The following is a 23,891-nucleotide window of genomic DNA, read 5'->3' as shown; positions in this document are numbered from 1 at the left end:
AGCCAGAAAGAGAAATAATAATAGATATCATTAGCCACTAAGGACTCTTCCAGGGCTTTCCACATTTTCCCTCATTGGATCCTAACTACAACCTTGTGGAATAACTACATGTTTATCCCCACTTTACGGGTAAGGAAACTATTGCGTATGAGGTCAAGTGTCTTGCCCAAGATTATTCTACAGAAATGGAATTCTAACCCAGGCAATCTGGCTCTCTAAAGCCCATGCTCTTGCTTCCTATGCTAATGTATATAATAATGAGACCCCCATTACCAGCGATAATTATTATTATTATGATGATTTACCGAGCTCCTCCATCTGCCAGGCACCATACTTCGTACCCAAACTCACACAAAACCTTCCATCCCGTGGAGATTGGGGGATTTGAAAAGCCCACAGAAGCGAGTGTGGAATTCAGATATTCATCATTTTAAAGATGGGTAAACTGAGTCCTAGAGAGGTCAAGCAGTTTGCTCATGGCCATAAAGCTGGTAAATGGCAGCGCTGATGTTGTAACACTGGTAGTTGACCCCAGAGGCTGTGTCCTTAGCCATTATATTATATTGCACGCCCCCCCCCAAAAAAAAACAGAAAATCAGGGCTGCCTTAAAAGGAAGGAGTTATCCTTATTTTCCTATAACATCCTGAGCTAGGGATTTCCAGCTTAATTTTCATTTCAGCCAAAGACTTAAAGCTTCGGAACCATTGCTAAGCCTTGTGTACTCGTTTGTCTTCCAGTGAGTCAGACAAATGAATCCGACTGCACCTTCATCTGTATGATGACAGGAAAGTCAGGTGAACCAGCAGCCATTCTTTGACAAGCTCTCTGACAAGCTGAGACATAAGCCGAACCCTCCAGCAGGTGAACCCAAGATTTGATCCTGTGGGTGTGGTTTTTGTAGGACGGAACCTTTCTGACTTCTGGGAGGTGGCAGAGAAATCTCCTGTTATCAACTACACATTTACCAGCAGCATGCCTGGTGGTCCAGGTGAGTGTGAACCCCCCAGACTCCTACTGTGGTCTCCAGACCAGGGGCTCAGCCGGCAGACTGAAGACTGAATTCTGCCCTCACGGGTTAACTATACCGTGCTAAAATCAAAGGTTTTGGCCATTAAAGAAAAGTCATCTCTGGATTCTCTTACAAAAGAAGATCTGGTGACCAAGAAACAACAGGAGTTGAGTAGCCGCTGTCCCCATCCCTCCTATTAGAAGGGACACCTTTCTCCTTTTTTCCAGAGCCCTCTCTGCTCCCTGTTACCTTGCTTTTTTTTTTCATATTAACTACCTGGCTTTTGTAGGTCATTGAATTTGTGACCTTGTTTAGACATTGTCACCCTATAATACTCAGCCGCTACCCAACTGTCCTCTACGCCTCTGAAAGCACCTAGCCATCTGCTGGCCTTTTCCCTGGCACCAGGTGGCCTTTTTAGAACCACCTTTAAGCCTTCTTTTGTCCCTACACTTAACTGTCGCTTCTAGCTGAATGAAGTTTCTTGAATCTGGCTGGTCCTCCAAGATTATCGGCTGCTGCAGTGATTATCTCAGTTCCAGTCCTTGCCATCTACCTTTGAATTAGAATAGCCTCTGAGCCAGTTTTCCTGGACCCAGCCTCTTATGTCTTTAAAATATCCATTCATTGGGGTGCCTGGGTGGCTCAGTTGGTTGAGTGTCCGACTTCAGCTCAGGTCATGATCTTGTGGTCTGTGAGTTCGGGCCCCGCGTCGACTCTGTGCTGACAGCTCAGAGCCTAGAGCCTGCTTCGGACTCTGTGTCTTCCTCTCTCTCTGCCCCTCCCCTGCTCATGCCCTGTCTCTCTCTGTCTCCAAAATAAATAAACATAAAAAAAATTAAAATACCCATTTACTGCCATAAGAGTGATAGTCTTGAAATACGATTAGGTTTTGTCTCCTCACTGCTCAGAACTAAGTCAAGATCAGAGGGTCCAAAGTGCTTAGCTTGGAGTATACATTTTTCTGGAATTATATTCAGCCTCATCTGCTCTCTTCCTTTGAATCTTCTGTTCAAACGACATTGAAATTCCTGCCTCTTCTTGCAGATGGCATCTACCTCCCATGCCTCTGCTGCCTTGCTCAGCCTGGAACTCTTTCCCCACTTTTTCATATTTCAGCACCCAACTTATCTGTCAATCCCCAGCTCAGCTGCTGCCTCCCCCTTCCTAAAAATCTCCCAATCAAAATTTGTCTTCTATCTCTATGACTCTGCACCATGGCGCTTGTACGTCATTTGGACTCTGTGTTACTCCAGGTTGGATCACAGGTGACTTTCCATGTGTGTCTGCTCCCTGAGTGGTCATTGATGGCAGACACCGAATCTCTTTCAGCCCCACAATCTTCTTCCCCTCTACCTTCCCGCTGGCATGTATCATATATATAGTAGGTTCTTCACCAGAGTTTCTCGGCATGAAATGAAATTTACAGTAAATCTCCAGTTCCACTGGAGTTGGCTGCCGTGATTTGCATCTTGTAGCTGCATTTATTTATCTTAGTTATGCTGAGGGAGGAAGCTCATCTCTTGTGGAACGAGGCTGCTTGATAAGGGGATAAAATGGGCATTTGGTGGGTTCCCTTCTCCTACTTGATTCTGAGGACAGATCCGAGGATTGAGTGAATGTCACTTCTTTAGAGTCCTTCCATGACCTTCCCACCCCAGTCTCAACTGTGTGTCCTCTTTGTGCTCCTTTATAAAGTACAAATGCTTGGGAAGAGAAAACATATGTACAAGTGGACTCATATTTACAAGGTTGATGTGCCCGATAGCCAGTCAGTCACCTGGCTGAGTGACAGTTTGATTGGGAGTCCATGAGTCCATGAGTCCATGAGTCCAATTCATCTGGAAACAAGGACCGGGCCTCTGGTGCATGTGGGTATTACTGAGCCCAGAAGTAAGGCAGGAGAGAAGAAATAAGGCTGCAGGGCCACATCTTAACCATTGCACAGGATGTTCTGTACACAATGACCCGCCAAAGGGGCAAGCAGGGGCTGAAATCTCACCAGTGAGCAGGTCGGCCTTCGTCCACCCAGAAGGGACCCGATGGGCCAGTGGGGACCTGTCATCCTAACGTGCCGTCCCCACCACTCAAGTCTTCCCAACTGGAGAGAGAAGGTAAAATTAACACTCGAGCCCCATCCTCCATTTCTCCACGGAGCACCCAAGGAGGCCGGTAGATTTCCCCCTGAATTGAGCCTTCCTGCCATCTCTGTGAGAGCCTGTCTTTCAAGAAGCTTCCTCCTGGCACCATCTGATTCTGTTCACAGTGCTTCCTCACACAGTGTTTTTGGAAATTGATATTTTAGCTTACTTTGCCATTCAAAAAGAAACCCTCCTCTTTGGTGATATAGGGTACTGTTCCAAGTAAGGTTCGAAGCTCGGCATTCAGTACATTTGTTGTCCAATGACCTTTCAGGGGCTTGATGGTTCTGTGTCCAAAGTGTCAACCATATGAAAGCTTCCCTTGACTATCAATCTCCCTTCATGTACAGCTACCAAGGGCTCGTTTGTGACTTCAATGCCCATACCCACAAGCCAGCAAACACTACCAAGGACAAGCCCCCCACACGGAGCCCAGAGCACCAGAGCGTCCTCTCTGAGAACTGTTCCCTGGACAGAGACAACTCCTCTTGCAAAGGGAGAGCAGACCCAGAACCCAGGAAGCCTTCCTGAGCTTCACTCCAGGACCGCGGCCACGCGGGGCAGCGCCTCCTCAACCCCAGCCTTGGGTAAGAAGCCTTCTCTCCCTTTCCCCTCCTGTCCTGTTTCTCCCTCCTAGTCCCCCTAAGCTCACATAAATAAATAGTCCTTCCTTTCTCCCTTCTCCAGAGACCTCTTTCTTTTTCAACATCCCTTAAATAAGAGAGCGACATGAGCCAGTGTGGATTCCGTACAGAGAAGCCAAAGCGGCAAATATCATTGGCATAACGTCCTGCTAACCCTCACGTGTATGGCTTTTATTCTGAAATAGTTTAAGACTCACAAGACGTTGCAAAAATAGTACAGAAGTCTCCCTGATCCCTCTCACCCAGCATCCCCCAATAAGCATATCAGTAAGAATATCTGACACAAGTGAAGTACATTGAAGGATAAGGTATTTTTATTTTGGCAAAGCACTTAGCAATATCTCTCCTGAAATGAGCACTAAATGGTGGACTTTTACGGCAGCGTTAGGCTGATTTAAAAGGGGCTGGATAATGATGCCAAGAATATGTTAAGGACATGATGCCAGCATGGAAATCGGCCACAGACGGCGTGTCGGGGGTTCCTCCTTCCCCACCACCTCTGTGGACACCATCACTGGTGTCGCTGAAGATGAAAAGCCGTGCTCGTGCTATTTGGAAATAAGATACAACTGAGATAACTCTTTCGTTAAAAGCCAATAGTGCCTCAGTGAGTTCCGACAAGGGACCGGAGTCATAGGATTCATTCATTCATTCATTCATTCACCCACCCACTCGTCAAGACGTGTATTTACTACCAGACTCCAGACTGGCTGTTGAAAACGCAACTCTATCAATGTTTCATTTCGTACTTGAGCCACAACCAGGGAGGGAGACACAGGCATGTGAACTGAGAGTTACATCTAGCCTACAAAGAGCTATTGTCCTGGAGAGCCCAGTGAAGGGGCTTCTGGGAGGAGGTGAGAACTGATGGGAGTCAGGCAAGCAGGAAAACAACAATGAGGAAAAGCAATCAACTTCACCGACCAGAAAGTCATTAGTACCATAGCCAGTATCTTGACAATTACCCATAATTAGAAAGTTTCCCAGAATAATAGTTTTTAAAAATGATGTGATGGCTAGTGGCAAGAAAAATCATAAAATACTTAGCTACAAGCCTAGCAGGAAAAGTGCTGGGTTTTATACAAGAAAAAACTATAAAACTTTAATTGGAGAAATACATGCATATTTAAATAAATGATGTGATATCATTTCTCGGCCTTTTGGCTAAGATCGAGTGAAATAAAGGAAGTGATATACCATGTTCTGGATGAGAAATCTAAATATTTTTTTAAAAATTTGTAATTTTTTAAAGGTGCATTTATTTTTGAGAAAGAGAGAGACAGGGAGAGGGAGAGAGGCAGAGTGTGAACGGGGGAGGGGCAGAGAGAGAGGGAGACAGAATCCAAAGCAGGCTCCAGGCTCTGAGCTGTCAGCACAACATGGGGCTCAAACTCACGAACCTTGAGATCATGACCTGAGCCGAAGTTGGATGTTTAACCCACTGAGCCACCAGGCGCCCCAAGAAATCTGAATATTTTCAAGATGGCATTTATTCCCAACTTAACTTATAGAGTTAAAGTTTTCCAAGGGGGTGAGTTTTTTGTTTTGTTTTTTAAGTTTATTTATTTTGAGAGAGAGAGGGAGAGAGAGAGAGAGCAGGGGAGGGGCAGAGAAAGAGGGAGAGACAGAGACTCCCAAGCAGGCTCCATGCTGTCAGCAGGGAGCCAGATGTAAGGCTAGAACCCACGAACCGTGAGATCATGACCTGAGCCAAAACCACGTGTCAGCTGCTTAACCAACTGAGCCACCCAGGCGCCCAACGGGTTATTTTTAAAAACTTGAAAAAAAGTTATTTTAATTCCTATCATGGAAATGAGCAAGAGAGAACCCCCAGCAATTGTTTAAAAGGCCACCAAGAGAAGAGAGAGAAGAGAAGAGAAGATTGGTCTTCCTCAAATGCCGTGATATTGCATTGTTATCAGTAGCATTATCATCATCTCCATTTTGATGATAACACCAAAAAACAACGTGAAGTCGTCCCACATTTCACAACATGGGGGAGGCAGGAACAGAATTTCCCCACCAGGTCTCCTTACCTCAAACCCCTTAACCTTTCCTCTAGATCGTGAGATGAGAAACGTGCTCTTAACTTTGAGGGAACCCACTGTCCCCCGAACACACACTTTAGCTGATTGTCCGGACGTCCAAGGGATTTGCAGGTTTCTTTCTCGTTTTTTTAAAGATTTTTTTTATGTTTATTTTTGAGGCAGAGCGAGACAGAGTATGAGCAGGGGAAGGGCAGAGAGGGAGACACAGAATCTGAAGCAGGCTCCAGGCTCTGAGCTGTCAGCCCAGAGCCCGACGCGGGGCTCGAACCCACAAACTACAACATCATGACGTGAGGTGAAGTCAGATGCTCAACCGACTGAGCCACCCAGGTGCCCCAAGATTTTATTTTTAAGCAATCTCTACATCCAATGTGGGGCTCGAACTCACAGCCCTGAGATCGAGTCACATGCTCTACTGACTGAGCCAGCCAGGTGTCCCTGGACGTGTCTTTCTTGTTGGTAATTAGGAAAATAAAGCTTACCGTGGTCCATTTATCCCAGGTCAGGGTAGAGCGTAAGTCCCTGGGTCATCTGTATTATGCATGCACATTACATTTGGTAACATTTCAACGTTTTGGTAATTTTATATCTGAATCAAAATGGTCAAGAATTAAAAGTCTTCTGTTACTGCCCCATGTGCAGCTACCAGGAGGGTGACCCGGACTCCATGGGTGACAACCAGCAGTCAGGCATGGACTTCCAACCTACCTGTGCCCTGGGCTCAGACCATGGGTGAGAAAGCACCCGGAGGGCCTCCCTGGGAAACATCGTCCTCCACACCCACATCTCCTGCAGAGGCAATGACCACGTGGAGCCTTTCTGGGCCACCTGCTGGGGCAGCGTCCACACAGGGCAGCTCATCCCAGGCCAGCCCAGCCTCAGGTAAGAGAGGATGTTCACTGAAGTTAGCATTGTCCATTTTTAAAACATTTTCTAAATTTTTATTTGTTTTATATTTTCTTATGTTTATTTTTGAGAGAGAGAGAGTATGAGAGGGGGAGGGACAGAGACAGAGGGAGACACAGAATCGGAAGCAAGGCTCCAGGCCCCGAGCTGTCAGCACAGAGCCCGATGTGGGGCGCGAACTCGTGAACGGTGAGATCACGACCTGAGCCGAAGTCGGACGCTCCACCGACTGAGCCACCCAGGCGCCCCACATTCTCTAAATTTTTAAAATGTAATGCACGCACAGAAAAGTAATAAACTGTAAGTTAGCACCATAATTAATAATCGTAAGGTGGACTCTCTCTTCCTTCTCTTTACCCCAACCCTTTTCTTCCCATCTTGGATGAGTGAGCGAATGAATGAATCAATGAAAACTCCTTCTTTGCAGGAATCTCCCACATCGTCTCTCTTTTATGTGCCCACATGCCAATGTCTTCTTTTCCTTGGGTTTCACTGTCCATGAAACATGTGACCAGTAAAAGTCAACATTGTTCACTCCAGAGAATGCAACTGCCTTTTTGGTGGAGTACTATTATGTATTAATGTTATTACATTAATTACATATACAAGCTGTATATGCAATGTAACGTAGCATGTTCATTAATTATGTACACAAATATAATTGTATATACATTAATACATAATCATTTTTACTATCAGGAAAGCCTGAGTTCTAACAAAAGCAAGAGAAAAATTGTCAAATGTGATCCCAACTCTATATTTCTACGTGTATTTGTTTTTATGGGTGTGTAATAAATATACACAGAAAATAGAACATAGAACAAAATAAGACTGAAAAAACTTCACCACATATTAACCTTGACTATAACCGGGAAGTAGCTATGATTTTAATTTTTTTTTCACTCCACTGACATGAATTTTCTATATTTTCTACTCCTCTAACCAAATGCATAAGTTTTATTGTATTTGTTTTTGAAATCACATCCTCTGGAACCTGCAGCCCAAGGCCCTCCATCCACGCTCACCAGAGTCCCTACGTCGTAACAGTCATCGTTGGTATTTAGTGTCCATTAACTGGCCCTTCCTCCCTCTGGGCCACGCTCTCCTCAAAGGCCTGAGTCTTTAATCTCTAGTTCTCAGGAAACACAGCAGGCACTCAGGAAAAGTGTGTCAAACTACCTACATTTCGTAAGGAAGGGCCTAAGTGCCAAGTCTCGACTTGAGGCTCGAAATCGCAATTGCGCAAACAGACGCGGAAACGCAATTTTGATAGCTGTAATCGGAGTAGCGCCTCACATGATTGCACAGGGAAACTAAAAGCTAACGCCTTTGGGGGCGCCTGGGTGGCGCAGTCGGTTAAGCGTCCGACTTCAGCCAGGTCACGATCTCGCGGTCCCTGAGTTCGAGCCCCGCGTCGGGCTCTGGGCTGATGGCTCAGAGCCTGGAGCCTGTTTCCGATTCTGTGTCTCCCTCTCTCTCTGCCCCTCCCCCGTTCATGCTCTGTCTCTCTCTGTCCCAAAAATAAATAAAAAAAAAAAAAAAAAAAAAAAAAACGTTGAAGAAAAGCTAACGCCTTTGGTTTGGGCTACCTGGATGCCAGCATCCAGCACGGCCCGAGGCCATGCGCTCTGGTCTTTCAGACACAGCCGGGCTGGGACCCTGATTCCACGGTTGCTGCTGTCTGTCCTTAGGCGGCTCTCTTGATCTCTCTGAGGCCTGGGTTTTTCATCTTCAAAACGGGGGAGGCGATACGTGCTTTCAGAGTGGCTGTGAGGATTGGATCGGGTGGCCCGGGTGAGGTGTTGATCTCAGCACACAGCACCCTGGCACCACCCAGTCAACGGCAGCTCCTACTAACTGGTCCCACGGCACCCACAGCGCAGCATGGCCACAGCCCCCGGAGACGCGCTTCCCCAAGGGCAGTGGCAAACGGGACACCGCCAGAGCGGAGCATGCCTCTGCTCTCGCCCTGGGTCCCTTTCGTCTCTGATCGCCTGCGAGTCTGCGGTCCTTTCGTTCAACTGTAACCAGCGATCACAGACTAGTGAACTCTGTGCTGGGGTTGCGCCGAGAGCCGCTCGGTTTCTAGAACCGCACAGAAACACGCCCCGGTAGCAAGCATCAATTGACACCTTCCGGGTTCAGGGGCTTAGCTGATGAGTCGGAGCCCCGTAATTGAAGAGGAATCCAAAAAAGCTGTTGGCCCGCTTGGAGAAAATGGCAAGACTGCCCATGGACCCGATCTGCTCGCTAACCACTGTACTTCTTGGGTCTCAGAGAAGATGTCACCCGTCCCCAGCCCCCCATTCGCTGCTCAGGTGTGGGTCAGCCTCACCCCTGACCAATCTCCCCCTCCCTCACCCCCTGCCAGGAGGCTGTGTTATCAGGTTGGCCGGGGGCCAGGATCTTGACCGCAAGGATCATGCCCCGCGGTGGCCCTTCAACACGACTTTATGAGCATGATCAAGACAACTGTTGAGATGAGCCCATGCTTGAGGGTGAAGATGCGCTGAGCGTGCACTGAGCCTGTGCCCGGACGCAGAGGAGCGAAAAGCACGTTCGCTTCGCCCAGGAGCAGCGGTGCTTGGACGCTGCCCGTGCCACGCCACTGCCGTCCCATCCACGTCTTCATTTCGTGCCAGGATCGGCGGCTTCCCCATGGCATCCACTGCCCGTTTCCTCCTCTACCCTGGGAGTGCCGCCGTTGCAAGTTCTATCTCCTCCTCCGGTCTGCATCCTTACTGCCCTGCCAGGTACCTGGCTTAACCGCCGCTGGACGACTAGGGCAGGACCTGTGGCATAGGGCCTCTTCCCCCCATCGGGCACCCCGAGAACAAACACAGGCTCGGGGCGCCTGGGTGGGTCAGTTAAGCGTCCAGCTCTTCATCTCGGCTCAGGTCATGATCTCATGCTTCATGGGTTCGAGCCCAGCATGGGGCTCTGCACTGACAACACGGAGCCTGCTTGGGATTCTGTCTCTTTCTGCCCCCTCCTTCTCTCTCTGTCTCTCTCAGAATAAATAAACTTTTGAAAAATTCCCAAAACAAAAACCACAAGCTTACCCCTCTCTCATTTCCTCCCAGGAACCTTCACCCTTGGCACACAGACCCCGAATCCAACCAAGGCACCAGCCCCTAGATACCCACAAACAGGTAAGACCGTGCATCCGGGAAGAGAAACCCAACACCGTGTGGCTTTGGGGCAGAGGCTCAAGAGGACAGGATCGCCTGCAGGCTGACTGACCTGGTCACTGTACTTTACTGGCTCTCCCGGGAAAAGGGGCAGGAGAACTGGTTTATAAGTCTTGCTGTCTTATGAAATGGTCCTGTGGTTTGCGTAAAGCACTCCCTCGTTCTAGGCCACAGTTTCCCTAGAGAACTTTCAAGCACTTTTCATCCTGAAGGTGCTATGATTCTTCGGTTGTGTGTATAACCCAAGGCCAGTTCACGCTGACTTTTGCGAGGCCATTCTCACCCCCTGCAGGTGACGCCCCGTTGGCCTGGCCATTTGCCCCTGGAGAGGAACCAGCCCTGGCCCCGGGACCCCACCAGGTTTCTAGTACGTACCAGCAGCCCGCCGCTCTGTGGCTTTTGTTTGTTTGGAACGAGGTTGTGTCGTGCCTGTTTGATAAATTTAGGTTCGGGCCGCTGGGATTCAATCCGAGCTCTGCCATTTACTGCAGAGGGGGTCTCCTGCGCTCAGCTTCAGGAATTCAGCTCCCTCGACTGTGAAGTAGGAATAATAACAATTATTGCAGGCGCTAAAACTGTCTTTATCCCTCCCGGGTTTTGGATTGAGTAAGATAATGTGTGGGGAAGAGATTTGGAACGACAGAGTTCCGCATAACTTCATCCAATCAACTTGTATCGAGTGAACGCCTATTGAGCTAGGGGCTGTGCGCTTAGCCAAACAGAGGCTGTTCCTTTACTGAGCCTGATGTCCACGGGGGCAGCAGAAGGGGTAAGGGGTAAAGGATGACTCCCAAACTCAACCTCCATTCCCCAGGTGCAATTTACTTGTGTTCCATTTTATTTTGTTATTATTTTTTTTTTGTTTATTTTTTTTTTTTTAGTTTTGAGACAGAGAGAGAGAGAGAGAGACAGAACGTGAGTGGGGGAGGGGCAGAAAGAGAGGGAGACACAGAATCCGAAGCAGGTTCCAGGCTCCGAGCCGTCAGCACAGAGCCCGATGCGGGGCTCGAACCCACGAACCGTGAGATCATGACCTGAGCCGAATTCAGACGCTTAACCGACTGTGCCACCCAGGCGCCCCTCTGACACCTCATTTTTATGGAATTCTCGAGGAGGCTTATGTCCAGGGCTTAATGGCTGGGTTTTCGAGATCCCTCACAGAGGCCCGGGGCTTCGGTGTCTGGGGATGCGTTGCATCTTTCCACTTTGGGATGCCTCACTCCCTTCCTTTCTGTTCTGTACGACAGAAATTGATACAAAGCGAGTCTATGACAGAAATTGATACAAAGTGAGTCCTTCAAAGCGGCTTTGAATCCTCAGGCCCCTCCTACTCCTGGACGCCTTTCTATACTAGTTTTCTGAATGTTCCTGGACTCTCCAGTCATATGTCAGTAGAGCATTATTAAATTCCTGGGGACGACACAGCCTCTTTTTTTCATACAGCAGAGATCTGCCTCCAACCCCCGCCCAACCTGCGGTGAATGGGCCTTTCAGACACAAAGCCATGATTATACTGCCGGCCCAAATTATAGCCATCTTCCCCCAGAGGTTCTAAAGAAACACATTATTGGAGCAGATAAGGGCAGTTGTCAGCCTGAGTTTCAGCAAACAAGTTAACTGTATTTAAAACTTTCTGTATGTATATCTTTTTCTGTATCTATACGTACATAGCTCTGTATATCATCTATCCATCTATCTCTGTGTTTCTATCCTTCTCTCCAACCATCCATCTGATAAGCAATATAAGTATAAAATAAAGGGGTTTGACGACTTCCAATAAATGATTGTTTCCATTCACACACACACACACACACACAAATCATGCCGCAGGGTCTTTTGAGATTTACTCACTCATCCATTCAATGAATGTTTACTGAGCTCCCACTGTTTCCCAGGCACCGTGCTAAGCCTATTTTTACTTTTTCTTTTTGCAATAATTCCGCAAGGTAGGTAGTGTTATCTTCATGAGGCAATTTCGGTGATCACTACAGATAAAATGTGACTCTGTTTTGAGCCTAGATTTGTCTAATTCCAAAGCCTGTGCTCATCCCAACCTTCTAGGTTATCTCTCCCAAGATGCTCCATGTGTACAAAATAATCACAGTTTGAGGGAGAGATTGAGAAGTTTCTTTAGAGAAAAAGCGGTAAATGCTGTGTGCGTGCAGAGAAGGAGAGATTAGCTCCATTTGGAGGAATTGTTGAAGAAGTTTTCACTGATTAAGAAAGAGGCATCTGGGGTGCCTGGGTGGTTCAGTCGGTTAAGCATCTGGACTCTTGATCTCGGCTCAGGTCATGGTCTCACGGTTCGTGAGTTCAAGCACCATATGGGGCTACATATGTTAAGTATGGAGCCTGCTTGGGATTCTCTCTCTGTCTCTCTCTCTCTCTCTCTCTCTCAGAATAACTAAATTAAATCTAAAAAATTAAAAAAAGAAAGAGGCATCTGCACAGGGCTGCCTCTAAATATGCATTCTACGCAGAGGCACAGCTTATGCAAAGGCACTGGGGCAGGAAAGGACGATGTTTCCCAGGGGCTGAGAAATTCCCTGTGGCTGGAGTTCTGATGCTACAAGAAAGAATGATGAGGAGTGAGGGTGCAGAGGCTGGCAAGGGGGAGGTCCCCAGGGCCACGGAAGGAGCGTGGACCTCTCCTCGGACAAGTGGAAGGGACGTGGTCAGATTTGTGGTGCAGAAAGTTTTCTCTGGCTGCAGAGTGGAGACTAAAGAGGAGAGGGGAGGAGCAGGGATACTGGTGAGGAGACTTGTACTAACCACAGCCACAGATGATGGGGGCTGGAGCTAGGAGCTGGTTGTGTGCTTAAGGAGACTCGAGTGGTGCTCAAGAGACAGAATCAAGAGGCTGTAATTATGGTAGCGTGATCACCAGGAGGTCACCAAACGTTATTCCCAAGTTTGAACGACTGAGCGGCGAAGTGCCATTTCCTGAGATGAAGAAGCCTGGGAGACGCTGGGAAGGGGAGAGGGGATGTGGATGTGGAGCCTCAGGAATGTTAAGGATGTTCAGACCCTAAAGTGTGGTGGTTACAAGCATAGGTTCCAGACTCAGGTCTTGCCAAGGTCACTATCTGCTGTAGAACTGATCAAACTGCGGAATCACTCAGACCCTCAGTGTCCTCTCCTATAAAATAGTACTTCTCATATCCACACTACATGCTTTCATGAGGATTAAATGAAATAATGTAGGTACAGAACTTAGGAAAGTACCTGATATATAGCACGTGCTCAGTAAGTTAAAGCAAAAAGTCATAGCCTCTTTACAAAAATTGACAAATGCCCTGGAGGGTTTACTGTTCTAATTGACTCAGGATAAAATTCAAAATACATTTCCTTCCTACCTTTTTAATGAAATCGTTCTCGAACATTATAAGCCCTCTCTCCACTTTAATAAATACACAACCGATAGATGAATGGATGAAGAAGATGCTGTATGCATATACAATAGAATAGCACTCAGCCATAAAAAGAATGAAATCTCGCCCTTTGCAACAACGCGGATGAGCTAGAGAGTGTAATGCTAAATGAAATTAAGTCAAAGAAAGACAAATACCATATGATTTCACTCATATATGGAATTTAGGAATCAAAACAAAAAAACAAAGGGAAAAAAAAACAAAGAGAGAGAAGGAGAGAGAAACCAAGAAACAGACTCTTAACTATAGAGAAAAAACAGATGGTTACCAGAGGGGAAGTCGGGGGCCGGGGATGGGATACATAGGTGATGGGGATTAAGAGTACACTTATCTTCTTTTTTAGTATTTATTTATTTTCGAGAGAGAGAGACAGACAGACAGAGTGTGAGGGGGAGAGGGACAGAGAGAGAGAGGGAGACACAGACTCCGAAGCAGGCTCCAGTCTCTGAGCTGTGAGCACAGAGCCCGTTGCGGGGCTCGAACTCACGAACTGTGAGATCATGACCTGAGCTGAAGTTGGACGCCCAACCGACCAAGCCACCCAGGTGCCCCAAGAGTACACTTATCTTGATGAACACGGAATAATATATGGAATTGTTGAATTACTATATTGTATACCTGCAACTAATATAACACGGTTAACTACACTGGAATTAAAAAAAAAATATATATATATATATATATATATATATATATATATATATATTTATAAAACTGCTAAATTTTAATTTTCAAAAAGGTAAAAACATGACTCACAAAAATAAGAAGTGAACACATGTCAGAAATATTATTCAACCATTAATTAATGAATTAAGATTTGTTCAATAGAGTTTGAGGAACAGGGATCTTTATAATCAATCTTAGAAATTTGGAAACAAATTTGCTAATTGATATCCTACAGCAATAAATTCTTTTTTTTTTTTTTTACTGGACAAAAATCAATTGCACCTTTACCACATAAAATGCATTTACATTGCTATCAGTTAACCTCTTCAGAGTGGTAAAAACCTACTCAATAAATCAGTCAAAGGCACACACTCTTATATAACCAGATAATCCCCACAGAGTCTGCTGGACAATACCCAGAACTTATTTCCAGGTTCTAGATCCTTTTTCTTGATAGCAGCTAGTGATTCTTTGTTGGAAGATTATTATCCATATCCTAGTATAATCTTCGAATCACTAGAAGGTGAGCTCTGTAAGAGGAAGCCTCTTTTCCTTTCTTATTCAGTGTTGTATCTCTTGTGTCTATTCTGCCCGACATGCAGGGAATGTTCAATACATTTTTAGTAAATCAATAATAATCGCCACCGTCTAGTGTTTATTCCACGCCAGGAACTTTGCAACATGCTTGGTACAAATCTTTTTCTCATTTAATCCTCCCGGTTATCATCTGGTAGCGTACACCCCATGCACGTGTACACAGTCATGCCCACATACCCATGCCAAACACATATACCCATGCCTGCACACGCTCACGCGCACTCACATGCATGCACACACACACGCACCCCATACCCACTGCTCCATCAAATTATTCTCCACTTCCCTATGAAGTTTCCAGCAAACCATCCCCTTGCCTGATATGAGTCACCATATCCTCTACCCCTCACGCTGGAAATGCCTCCACCTGATCCATTGCTGTTTAATGCTTTAGATCTTTTTTTTCCCATTATGTTTCTTTATCTTTGAGAGGCAGAGAAAGACAGAGCACGAGTGGGAGAGGGGCAGAGTGAGAGGGAGACACAGAATCCGAAGCAGGCTCCGGGCTGAGCTGTCAGCCCAGAGCCCGACGCAGGGCTCAAACTCACTGAGTGTGAGATCACGACCTGTGCCGAAGTCGGAAGCTCAACCGACTGAGTCACCCAGGCGCCCCTAGATCCTTTTTCAGTATTTGCTCTCAGTGAAACCTTCCCCACCTGTCTCGTGCATTCTCACGGCGGCTCTTCCGGGCACTGAGGAAGCAAGCCTGTCTCACCTGTCCCTCTCAGAGCCACCTGAGATCCGGGGAGACTCTACTTACTAAAGCACAGGGAGAAGATGCTTTTGCTCAAACCTTGTTGATTTCAGCGGTCTGGGGTTGCATCTTCCAGGGTGTCCTCAGCTGCTGGTCGAAGAGGGGGCCGTCACAGCCGCTCCCCTCCCCCTGGCCATCCGGAAGCTCAACCCTTGCCTGATGGAGCTGTGCCGCTTTTTCCAGCAATGCCTCTGCATGAGCCAGAAGAGAGACCCCAGGATGGAGGCCATGAGGTAACCTGGGCCAGTTGCCACCTTCCAGAGTCAGTATTTAGAGGCTGCTTATGCCGTGTGGATGCTCTGCCGGCCACCAGGTGACCGGGCAGAGAGAGGTGACAGGGGTACGTCAAGGAATCGACTCTCCAGTGAGTCTTCTACTAGACCATCACTTCCTTGCCAGCCAGCATGGAACCTCATTCATTTCTGGGTCCCCAGGACCACGAGTGCAGCCGAGGTGAGTCGAGTCGAGCTGAGCCGAGCTCCGTCACACCTGGTGCAATGATCTCACAGGACTTCGTGGGGTCCTGGAGTCCCCGGGGGCCTCAGCCTGGTGAGATCTGCCAGAAGAGAATAGTCAGAGGGTATGCCCATCTACATTCCAGATCTTTCTAAATCCCTGACACTCATTTGCTGGCCAAACGTGAAGACTGTAAAAAGAAATTTAGAAGGCAGACAGGGTTTCACGTTAGAAGTTCTGGGCGTGGGCAGATTCCCACCCTTGAGAGTGCAGATGTTCTACCCTTTCTTCTGGAGTTTCTTATTGGTTGTAAATCCAGAACCAAACAAACGTGGCTGAATACTTCTGCTCCGGTGGCCCGGGGCCAATCTCTCTGGTCTTTAATGTCACTTTCAGAGTCCGCTCATGACCCTTCAGCTTTTTAAATCTCCATCACCCACTGGCTCTGAACCCCATGCAGGTTGGTTTGCAGCCTCTTTTCATTGTGTCCTTGTCTTGAATCCCTCAATCGGTGTGGATGTTTCCTCCACCCAGAGAGGGAGGTGAGCAAGGTCCATAGACCCGAGGGTGTTAGCAAGCAACACGGAGGCATTGCAGCCATGCTAGAACTTTTTTCTACCAGCTTTTCAAATCAACAACACGAGTTGAGTCTCTAGTAATTATCTCTTAGGCTGATCCACAGGAATTGAGAGAGGAATCAGAAACAGACCCACAGGGGCGCCTGGGCGGCTCAGTTGGTTAAGCGTCCGACTTTGGCTCAGGTCATGGTCTTGTGGTTCGTGAGTTTGAGTCCCATATCAAACCCCACATCAGGCTCCATGCTGACAGCTCGGAGCCTGCTTGGGACTCTCTCTCTCTGTCCTTCTCCCTCTCTCTCAAAATAAATAAATAAACTTAAAAGAAAAAGAAATAGACCCAGAAACTGAGGGGCTCATAAATGAGAGAAAGCAATGGTCATAAACACAAATCAAAATATAACATAGTAGGGATGCCTGGTTGGCTGAGTCAGTCAAGCATCCGACTTTGGCTCAGGTCATGATCTCACAGTCGGTGAGTTCGAGCCCCACGTCGGGCTCTGTGCTGACAGCTCAGAGCCTGGAACCTGCTTCAGATTCTGGGTCTCCCTCTCTCTCTGTTCCTCCCCCACTCGCACTCTCTCCCTCTCACTCTCTCTCAAAAAATAAAAACAAACATTTAAAAATATATATATAACACAGTAAGGGACAGAACCAAGTTACACATGAGGCAGAACCTATTCATCGTATCCCCTTGGAGAAAAATCACATTAAAAAACTATCTATATAGCAAACACTGGGTGCAAGGATAAATGAGGAAGGCCGAAGTTTCCAGAGAGGAGTTTTAAGTCGAAACTTAGAGAAATGAAGCATCTATGAACCTGAGCTTATCCTTTCCTTTCCCTGTATTTTAACTAAATAGTAAATTGTTCTATAATCTCCTCCTAAACCCTGAGTCCAGGCTATGAATGACAGAGTGGGAGGCTGGCTTTACTCAGTGTGTTTGTTGAATCACACAGCCCCTGTGATCAAAAAATCATGCTCGAGTGGGGAAGTCGGCCGTGCAAAGAGAAATTGCAAAACTATGAGAAGCGCCATAGCAGATCCCCAGTATGCGCTGTGGGCCCCAGGGTAACTAAGGACTAGAGCTGGATGGAGGAATCAACAGAAGCTTCTGGGGCAGGAAATGGGAGGGGACGCTCCAGGCAAAGAGCAGGTGCAAAGATAGCACGGGCAGCCTGGAACATTGTAGGTCCACCGAGATATGCAACGTGGCCGCAGCAAGGGTGACCGGCCACTGTCCCCGGCATAGGTCCCTTTCCAGAAGGACTTTGCTCTCTCAGGCTCCTGGTAAGCTCGTGCAAACAAGTTTTCACTCTTCCCATAGCTTCAGCTACTGCTCTGAGCTGTGCATTTCTTCCTTCATTCACAACACTCTGAACCCAATCCCCAGGGTACTTTGAGGTCCTCTCTGTTCTGGAAGCTTTCTTTTTTATTTTATTTTTTTATGTTTGTTTATTTTTGAGAGGTGGGGGGAGGGGCAGAGAGAGAGGGAGACCCAGAATCCGAAGCAGGCTCCAGGTTCTGAGCTGTCAGCACAGAGCCGGACACGGGGCTCGAACTCACGGAGCATGAGCTCATGCCCTGAGCCGAAGTCGGACGCTTAACCAACTGAGCCACCCAGGCGCCCCTGTTTTGGAAGCTTTCTAAGCAACTTGCGGCTGTTAGAAGAAAATCTGGCCACACCTGCACACTGTCAAGCTAACTGGGGGTGGGGGGGGTGAGGAGGGATTGGGGCCACAGAGCTGGGCCCTCAAAGCTAGTAGGTAGCTTCGTGTGCCGTATGGAAGGGCAGGGTTAAAACCAAACAGACCTGGGTTTAAATTTAGGCATGAACATAATTTTAATGAATGCATATTTCTTTAATTTTCAATGATATAACCATTCCTCTACTATAGCTTTTTTTTTGCTATTATACATAGTGATAATTTATAATTTTGTATATAAAGCTTTTTCTCAACTGGCAATTTCTTGGAGTCAGTTGTTAAAATAGTTGAATCTATTCACATTTAGCAAACTTTTACAGCACATGGTGCCAGGCACTATTCCAAAAACTTCGCAAGTATTGATTCATTTAATCCTCATTATCCAGTACAGTAGATACTTATCAGAATTATTCTCATCTTAGAAAGGAAGAAACTGAGGCATGTTAATTTAAGTCACCTCAGTTTACGCAGTCGGTAAGTGGAGAAGCCAGGATTTAAATCCAGATATTTGGACCCCAAGGTCAGTATTTTTAAAGGGACCTTACATTAAAAAGAATTAATATTCTTAAAGCTTTTGGTGCCTATTGCCAAACTGCTTTCCAACGGAGAATGGCGTACAATTTCACCAGCACTGATGCGATCATTTAAATTGTTTAATTTATGGATCAGAAATGGTATCTGATTGTTTTAAAACTGTTGTTTGATTACTAATAAGTTTGAAGGCGTTTGGAGGGTTTTCCCACTTCTATGAGTTACGAGTTCTTACTCTTTCATTTTTCACTCTCGTTTCTCTTTCTCTAGACTCGTCATGATGTTTTATTCTTATCTCTTGACATTCGGTGTTTTGCATGAGCTTTTTACATAATAAATTCAATATATGGTTAAAAACAATTTTAGGCGCTGCCACTTAGAAGCTATGGAGGCTAGTCATTTAGCCTCTCTGAGCCTCAGTGCCTCCTTCCGCAAAGTGGGGATAGCCCCGTTAGAATCGCGCTGTGCTCTGGCACCAAGCGGATCACCGGGGTACAACTCCAGCCCTGTCTCTTTTTTTTTTTTTTTTTAATTTTTTTTTCAACGTTTATTTATTTTTGGGACAGAGACAGAGCATGAACGGGGGAGGGGCAGAGAGAGAGGGAGACACAGAATCGGAAACAGGCTCCAGGCTCTGAGCCATCAGCCCAGAGCCTGACTCAGGGCTCGAACTCATGGACCGTGAGATCGTGACCTGGCTGAAGTCAGACGCTTAACCGACTGCGCCACCCAGGCGCCCCTCCAGCCCTGTCTCTTGAGAGCAGCGCGTCCTCAGGCAAATCAGTTCGTCCCGTGCCCCAGTTCCCTCCCTGTCTCGGTGTCCTGTAAATTGAGGGTGATGGAGCCCGGGGAGTCTCTGCAGCCGGCTTTCCTCGAGCAGTTAGTTGTTCCCCAGAGTCTTCTGGACTCACAGAATGGTGCCGATGGGAGGGAAAGTAGAAGCTGGTCGGCCGCACCCCCTTAAGCATCCCACGAGGAGCTGCTCGGGCAGCAAAGACCCGGGGTCCCGGGGTGAGCCGGCGGCACAGAGAGCTCTTCTCCCTAGGCATGTGCCCAGCGCTCTTTCCCCGAAGCCCTGAGAAGAGATCCCTGCAGGCCCGGCCCAGGGCGGGATACTACTTCGCAAGTACTCGCTGCCTGGTTAACAGGAACAGCCCTGCGCTCTTGCCCCGACTCGCCCCCCAAATACATAAACGAACACCATCGTTTGCTGAGCACCTGTGGCGAGCCCGGCCCTGCTCAGGAACTGGGCAAGTGTTACCTCGCTTAATCCTCGAGGTAACCGGTGAGCGTGGGCGCTATGGTTTCCTCTCGTGTGTAGATGGAAACACGGAGGCCCACGGAATTGAATACTCAGCCTGAAGCCACACGTCCTAGTAAGGGAAGATGCCAGGACTAAAAATACAGCCTTTTCACTCCGAAGTCTAAGCGTTATCCCCTGCTCATCCTCTGCCCCCCGCCCCACACACCCTATAAAGATAGAGAGGACCTCCTTGCTGTGAATAATTGGCCCCATGACTTTTTTTTAATTTACTTTTTGAGGGGGGTGGGAAGGGAGCAGAGGGGCAGAGAGAGAGAGAGAGACAGAGGAATCCCAAGCAAGCTCCACACTCAGTGCAGAGCCCAAAGTGGGGCTCAATCTCACAATCGGGAGATCAGGACCTGAGCCGAAATCAAGAGTCAGACGCTCAACTACTGAGCCACCCAGGCGCCCTTGACTTTGTAAATTATGCTTGTCTTCCGTTAGCCACAAGGGATGACGATTGCTTTCCACTCTGATTGGAATCTTTAGGTACTGTCTTGAATACTATTCCTGGTTTCTGAAGAATGCAACATACATCTGTCAGAGGGTGAAAAGGGTGCCCCACTCACACAGTAAGTAGACGCTTGACCTTGGCGCTGAGCAATAAATGCCTTCTCTCAAGGAGCTCTAGAATTCACTGATTGTTCCGTCTTCGTTAGGGACCAAAAAGAGCAGGTGCAGCTCAGGCGGTCGTCGTCAATTCTAGACAGAAAGAGTGGAGGATATTTCTGATTCCTGCTCACCTAACAGTTGGATGTTTGCAATTAGGTATGGGGAAGAAAAAACAAAGCGGGAGTCAGCCCAGCCAAGCACCATGGCTTTCTGTGTGATCTCGGGCAAGTTTCTCATCCTCCCTGACTCCCATGTAAGCTACACATACAAATGGACAAAGAAAGATCAAACAAAAGAGACCCCATGTGAACGCTCAAATTCCTGACCAAAGCAAAATGAGGAGGAAGAATCCAAGAATAAGAAGGCAGCGTGAGGTGCTACGAGTAGGGTGTATGATGCCCCTCTCCTGGTCTTAGATGGTAGCAAAGCCCCCGTTGACTCCCGGAGAGGCCAGACGCGAGCTTTTTTTTCCCTCCCACCCCTGCAGACAAAAGTGGCTGATCTGGCTTATCTGGTCCCCATCTACCTGGACTATCAAGTCAAAGGACTCTGGCCTCCTAAAAGTCGTGGAGCCACATGGGACTTGCATTGCCTTTATTCTGCAGCACAAGAGCCAAGATTCGGGGTGGAGGTGGGGTGGGGTGGGGGTGGGGGGCTCAGCAGTCCAAATCCCTTCACCCGGGGCTGGGCAGGGGGAGCAGGAAATCTTGGTCACTCCTTATAGTCGAATAGCTCTTCTTTCGCCCCTGCCGCATGAAAATCTCCACACGAACAACATATTCCATCTAGGGAACAACATGTTACTGAGTTTAGAGTAAGTTTTTGCAAACTGGGGACACGAGGTAGATACAGCTGGGTAACCCGAAGCCATCACCGGGCGGAGAGTGGAGACTGGAGAGCTGTCCCCTTCTGGACTTCGCTGCCAACCAGCAGGGCGTCTGGCCCACGTCCTTCCTCTCTGACACAGACTCCTGAGTCCCCGCCCACTGCCCCGTCACCCCTTGCCCCCCCCTTCCATCCCCCCCAGGAGCCTGGGCCATCGCTGTGGGACCGGAGTTTATGCCTCTGTAGCATTTCCTTCTTTCTCAGTACCTTGAATTCCCTCTTCTTCTTCTCTTCCAGCCTTAAAACAAAAATGCCTCCAGAATATCTGCCAGTCCGTGTGAGGCCTTGAAAAGATGATGGGACCTAACGATAAACTGGACGCCATCCCTTCACCCTGGCCCCTGGCCCAAGTTGGCTGGATGTGAAGAATTCACCAGGCTCCAGCTAGATCATCAATGAACTGAAAGAGGTTCTTTGGGGAAGTAGCAATTCTTTCTCTCCTGTGAACCCTGCGAAGGGGGAAGGCCAAGTGTTAGAGCTGCCCTGAAACCTAAATCCACGGTCAAGAATCCCCCGTGATGCTTACGGAGATCCTGAGACGGGAGAAATGGGTTGAGGGGTATCACAGCAGCCGGAACAAATGAGTCCAGGCACTGAGACTCTGACACAGTACCCAGAGTGACTTACACTTGGGATTTTAGGAAGACAACACGATAAATAAGGAGAGGGGAGCCCATACCCTGGAGAGAGTCACATAGGATTTCTCTACACCACGAACCCACGCTTGGTTATATACAAGTAATCAGACTCGCTGACCATGGGATCCCGATAAATCTCCATGCCCCTAAATAGCAGGTGATGAGAACCTTCCCCCGGAGGAAGTGTGGATTTTCTGTTGTTGATGTCTTGTGTTGATTTCTCGTCTGTGGGTCCCGCTGTATTTGGGGGTCTCGGGTTCCGTGACTCACTAATAGGACTCCCAGAGCCAGAACAGCTTTTATGCTCACATTTCCTTCTTATTACAGCGAAAGCCTAGAGATTAAAGTCAGCAAAGGTAAAAGGTGCAGGGGACAGGGCCCGGGAGAGGCCAGACATCAGCTTCCCGTTGCCCTCTCCGGCGAAGTTGCATGGGCAGCACTTAATCCTTCCAGCAATGCCATGTGACAACATGTATGGAGTATCATCAACCAGAAAACTCACCCGAGCCATGGAGTCCAGGGCTTTAATTGGGGATCAGCCTAGAGGCATGAAGTTACTCTGTCTTCAGGCTCTCCACAGGTCAAGCCGACACGCCGTGACCCAAGGCCCCTGCTATAAGTTGTATTGTTAGCTTGGAGCATCTGGCATGACCCAAAGCTCCAGGTCTACGGACACTCTTGTCAGGCGAGGGTTCGGAGGTTAACCCCCAGGAGCTGTTCAGGGCTGGACTTTTCTTTGGAAGATGCAGGGTTCAATGTCGTAGCCCTACTGAGTCAACCCTTTCCCAGGCACCCACGTGCTAAGGTGTCCCTGTATCAGTTCGAGTCCCTTTTAATTTCTCCCCAGGCCGCAGTAGCTGCAAACACCCCTGTGAATGCCAAGTCCCCATGCAGAGCATTACTGAGCAGACTTGCTCTTTCCAATGGCCCGTGTGGACCCCGTGCTCCCTCATTGCTGTGCCCAGAGCTCCAGTCTTCCATGTTAACATGCGGCCCGGGCATTGGTGTCCCACCCTCTCTGACCCATGCCTGCCCTTTGGTGAGAAAAGTCACTCCATTCACAGTCCAAGTAGAAACGATTTCCCCCCATCGGTAGACACTTGAGTGCCCTTGCCCTGACTACCTGTGGACAACAAGGCTCTCAGAAAGGTAGAACTTGAACTTCAGGAAGAGACTTCCCTCCTCTCATCACGCGCAGAAAAGATTTAGTTTTAACCTCTGGAACACTTGGGAGGCCCTCAAAGTTATGCAAATGCCAAGCTCATGAACTACACCTGCCATCACGACTCTGGGGGCCTGCAAAGGGCCCTCTCGTTTGCAAAGCTGAGGAGGACATGGGAAATCTCCTAGGGCAAAGGGACCATACCTGGATAGGAACCAAAAAATGAGCACCATTCATCAGGTGGGGGTTGACCTGACCAGACCTTCTCGAATGGATAAAGTTGATATTACTAATCAAGGATCTGTGGCCAAGAAAGGCTCCCAGAGTTTCCCCCAAAGAGTAATTTATCATCAGGGAAGGTGGGACTAAAGACTTGGTCCCAACACCCTGGCTATTTGTCTGTGGGGGAAACCGGAGGGTGCCCAGCCATCCCACATCTTGGGGATTATGACTGAGCATGACTATCGTTTAAAGTTTGTTTAGGGGCGCCTGGGTGGCTCAGTAGGTTGAGCGGCCGACTTCGGCTCAGGTCATGATCTCATGGTCCGTGAGTTCCAGCCCCACGTCGGTCTCTGTGCTGACAGCTCAGAGCCTGGGGCCTGCTTCGGATTCTGTGTCTCCCTCTCTCTCTGCCC

The 23,891-nt window shown here is 48.0% G+C and overlaps 1 protein-coding gene across 2 annotated transcripts in view; it reads left to right on the top strand.

Annotated features, from left to right (window-relative positions):
* HHLA1 (HERV-H LTR-associating 1) overlaps positions 1-23,831 on the top strand; it is a 37,587-nt gene extending 13,756 nt beyond the window's left edge. Inside the window, exons 8-16 of one of the 2 annotated variants that reach the window (XM_004000121.5) lie at positions 739-795; positions 903-995; positions 3,502-3,738; positions 6,486-6,725; positions 9,833-9,901; positions 10,233-10,307; positions 15,465-15,621; positions 20,449-20,531; positions 21,694-23,831. In XM_004000121.5, coding sequence (XP_004000170.3) covers positions 739-795; positions 903-995; positions 3,502-3,738; positions 6,486-6,725; positions 9,833-9,901; positions 10,233-10,307; positions 15,465-15,621; positions 20,449-20,531; positions 21,694-21,737 — 1,055 coding nt within the window. In that variant the 3' untranslated portion in view covers positions 21,738-23,831. Of the gene's footprint in view, positions 1-738; positions 796-902; positions 996-3,501; positions 3,739-6,485; positions 6,726-9,832; positions 9,902-10,232; positions 10,308-15,464; positions 15,622-17,453; positions 17,710-20,448; positions 20,532-21,693 lie in introns of those variants that run through there. The other variant, XR_006592713.1, reaches the window with a different exon arrangement.
* Positions 23,832-23,891: the final 60 nt, after the last annotated feature.

The sequence above is a fragment of the Felis catus genome, chromosome F2 (genome assembly GCF_018350175.1).
Source record: "Felis catus isolate Fca126 chromosome F2, F.catus_Fca126_mat1.0, whole genome shotgun sequence".
Taxonomy (NCBI): domain Eukaryota; kingdom Metazoa; phylum Chordata; class Mammalia; order Carnivora; family Felidae; genus Felis; species Felis catus.
This window is presented reverse-complemented; position numbering and strand designations above follow the sequence as displayed.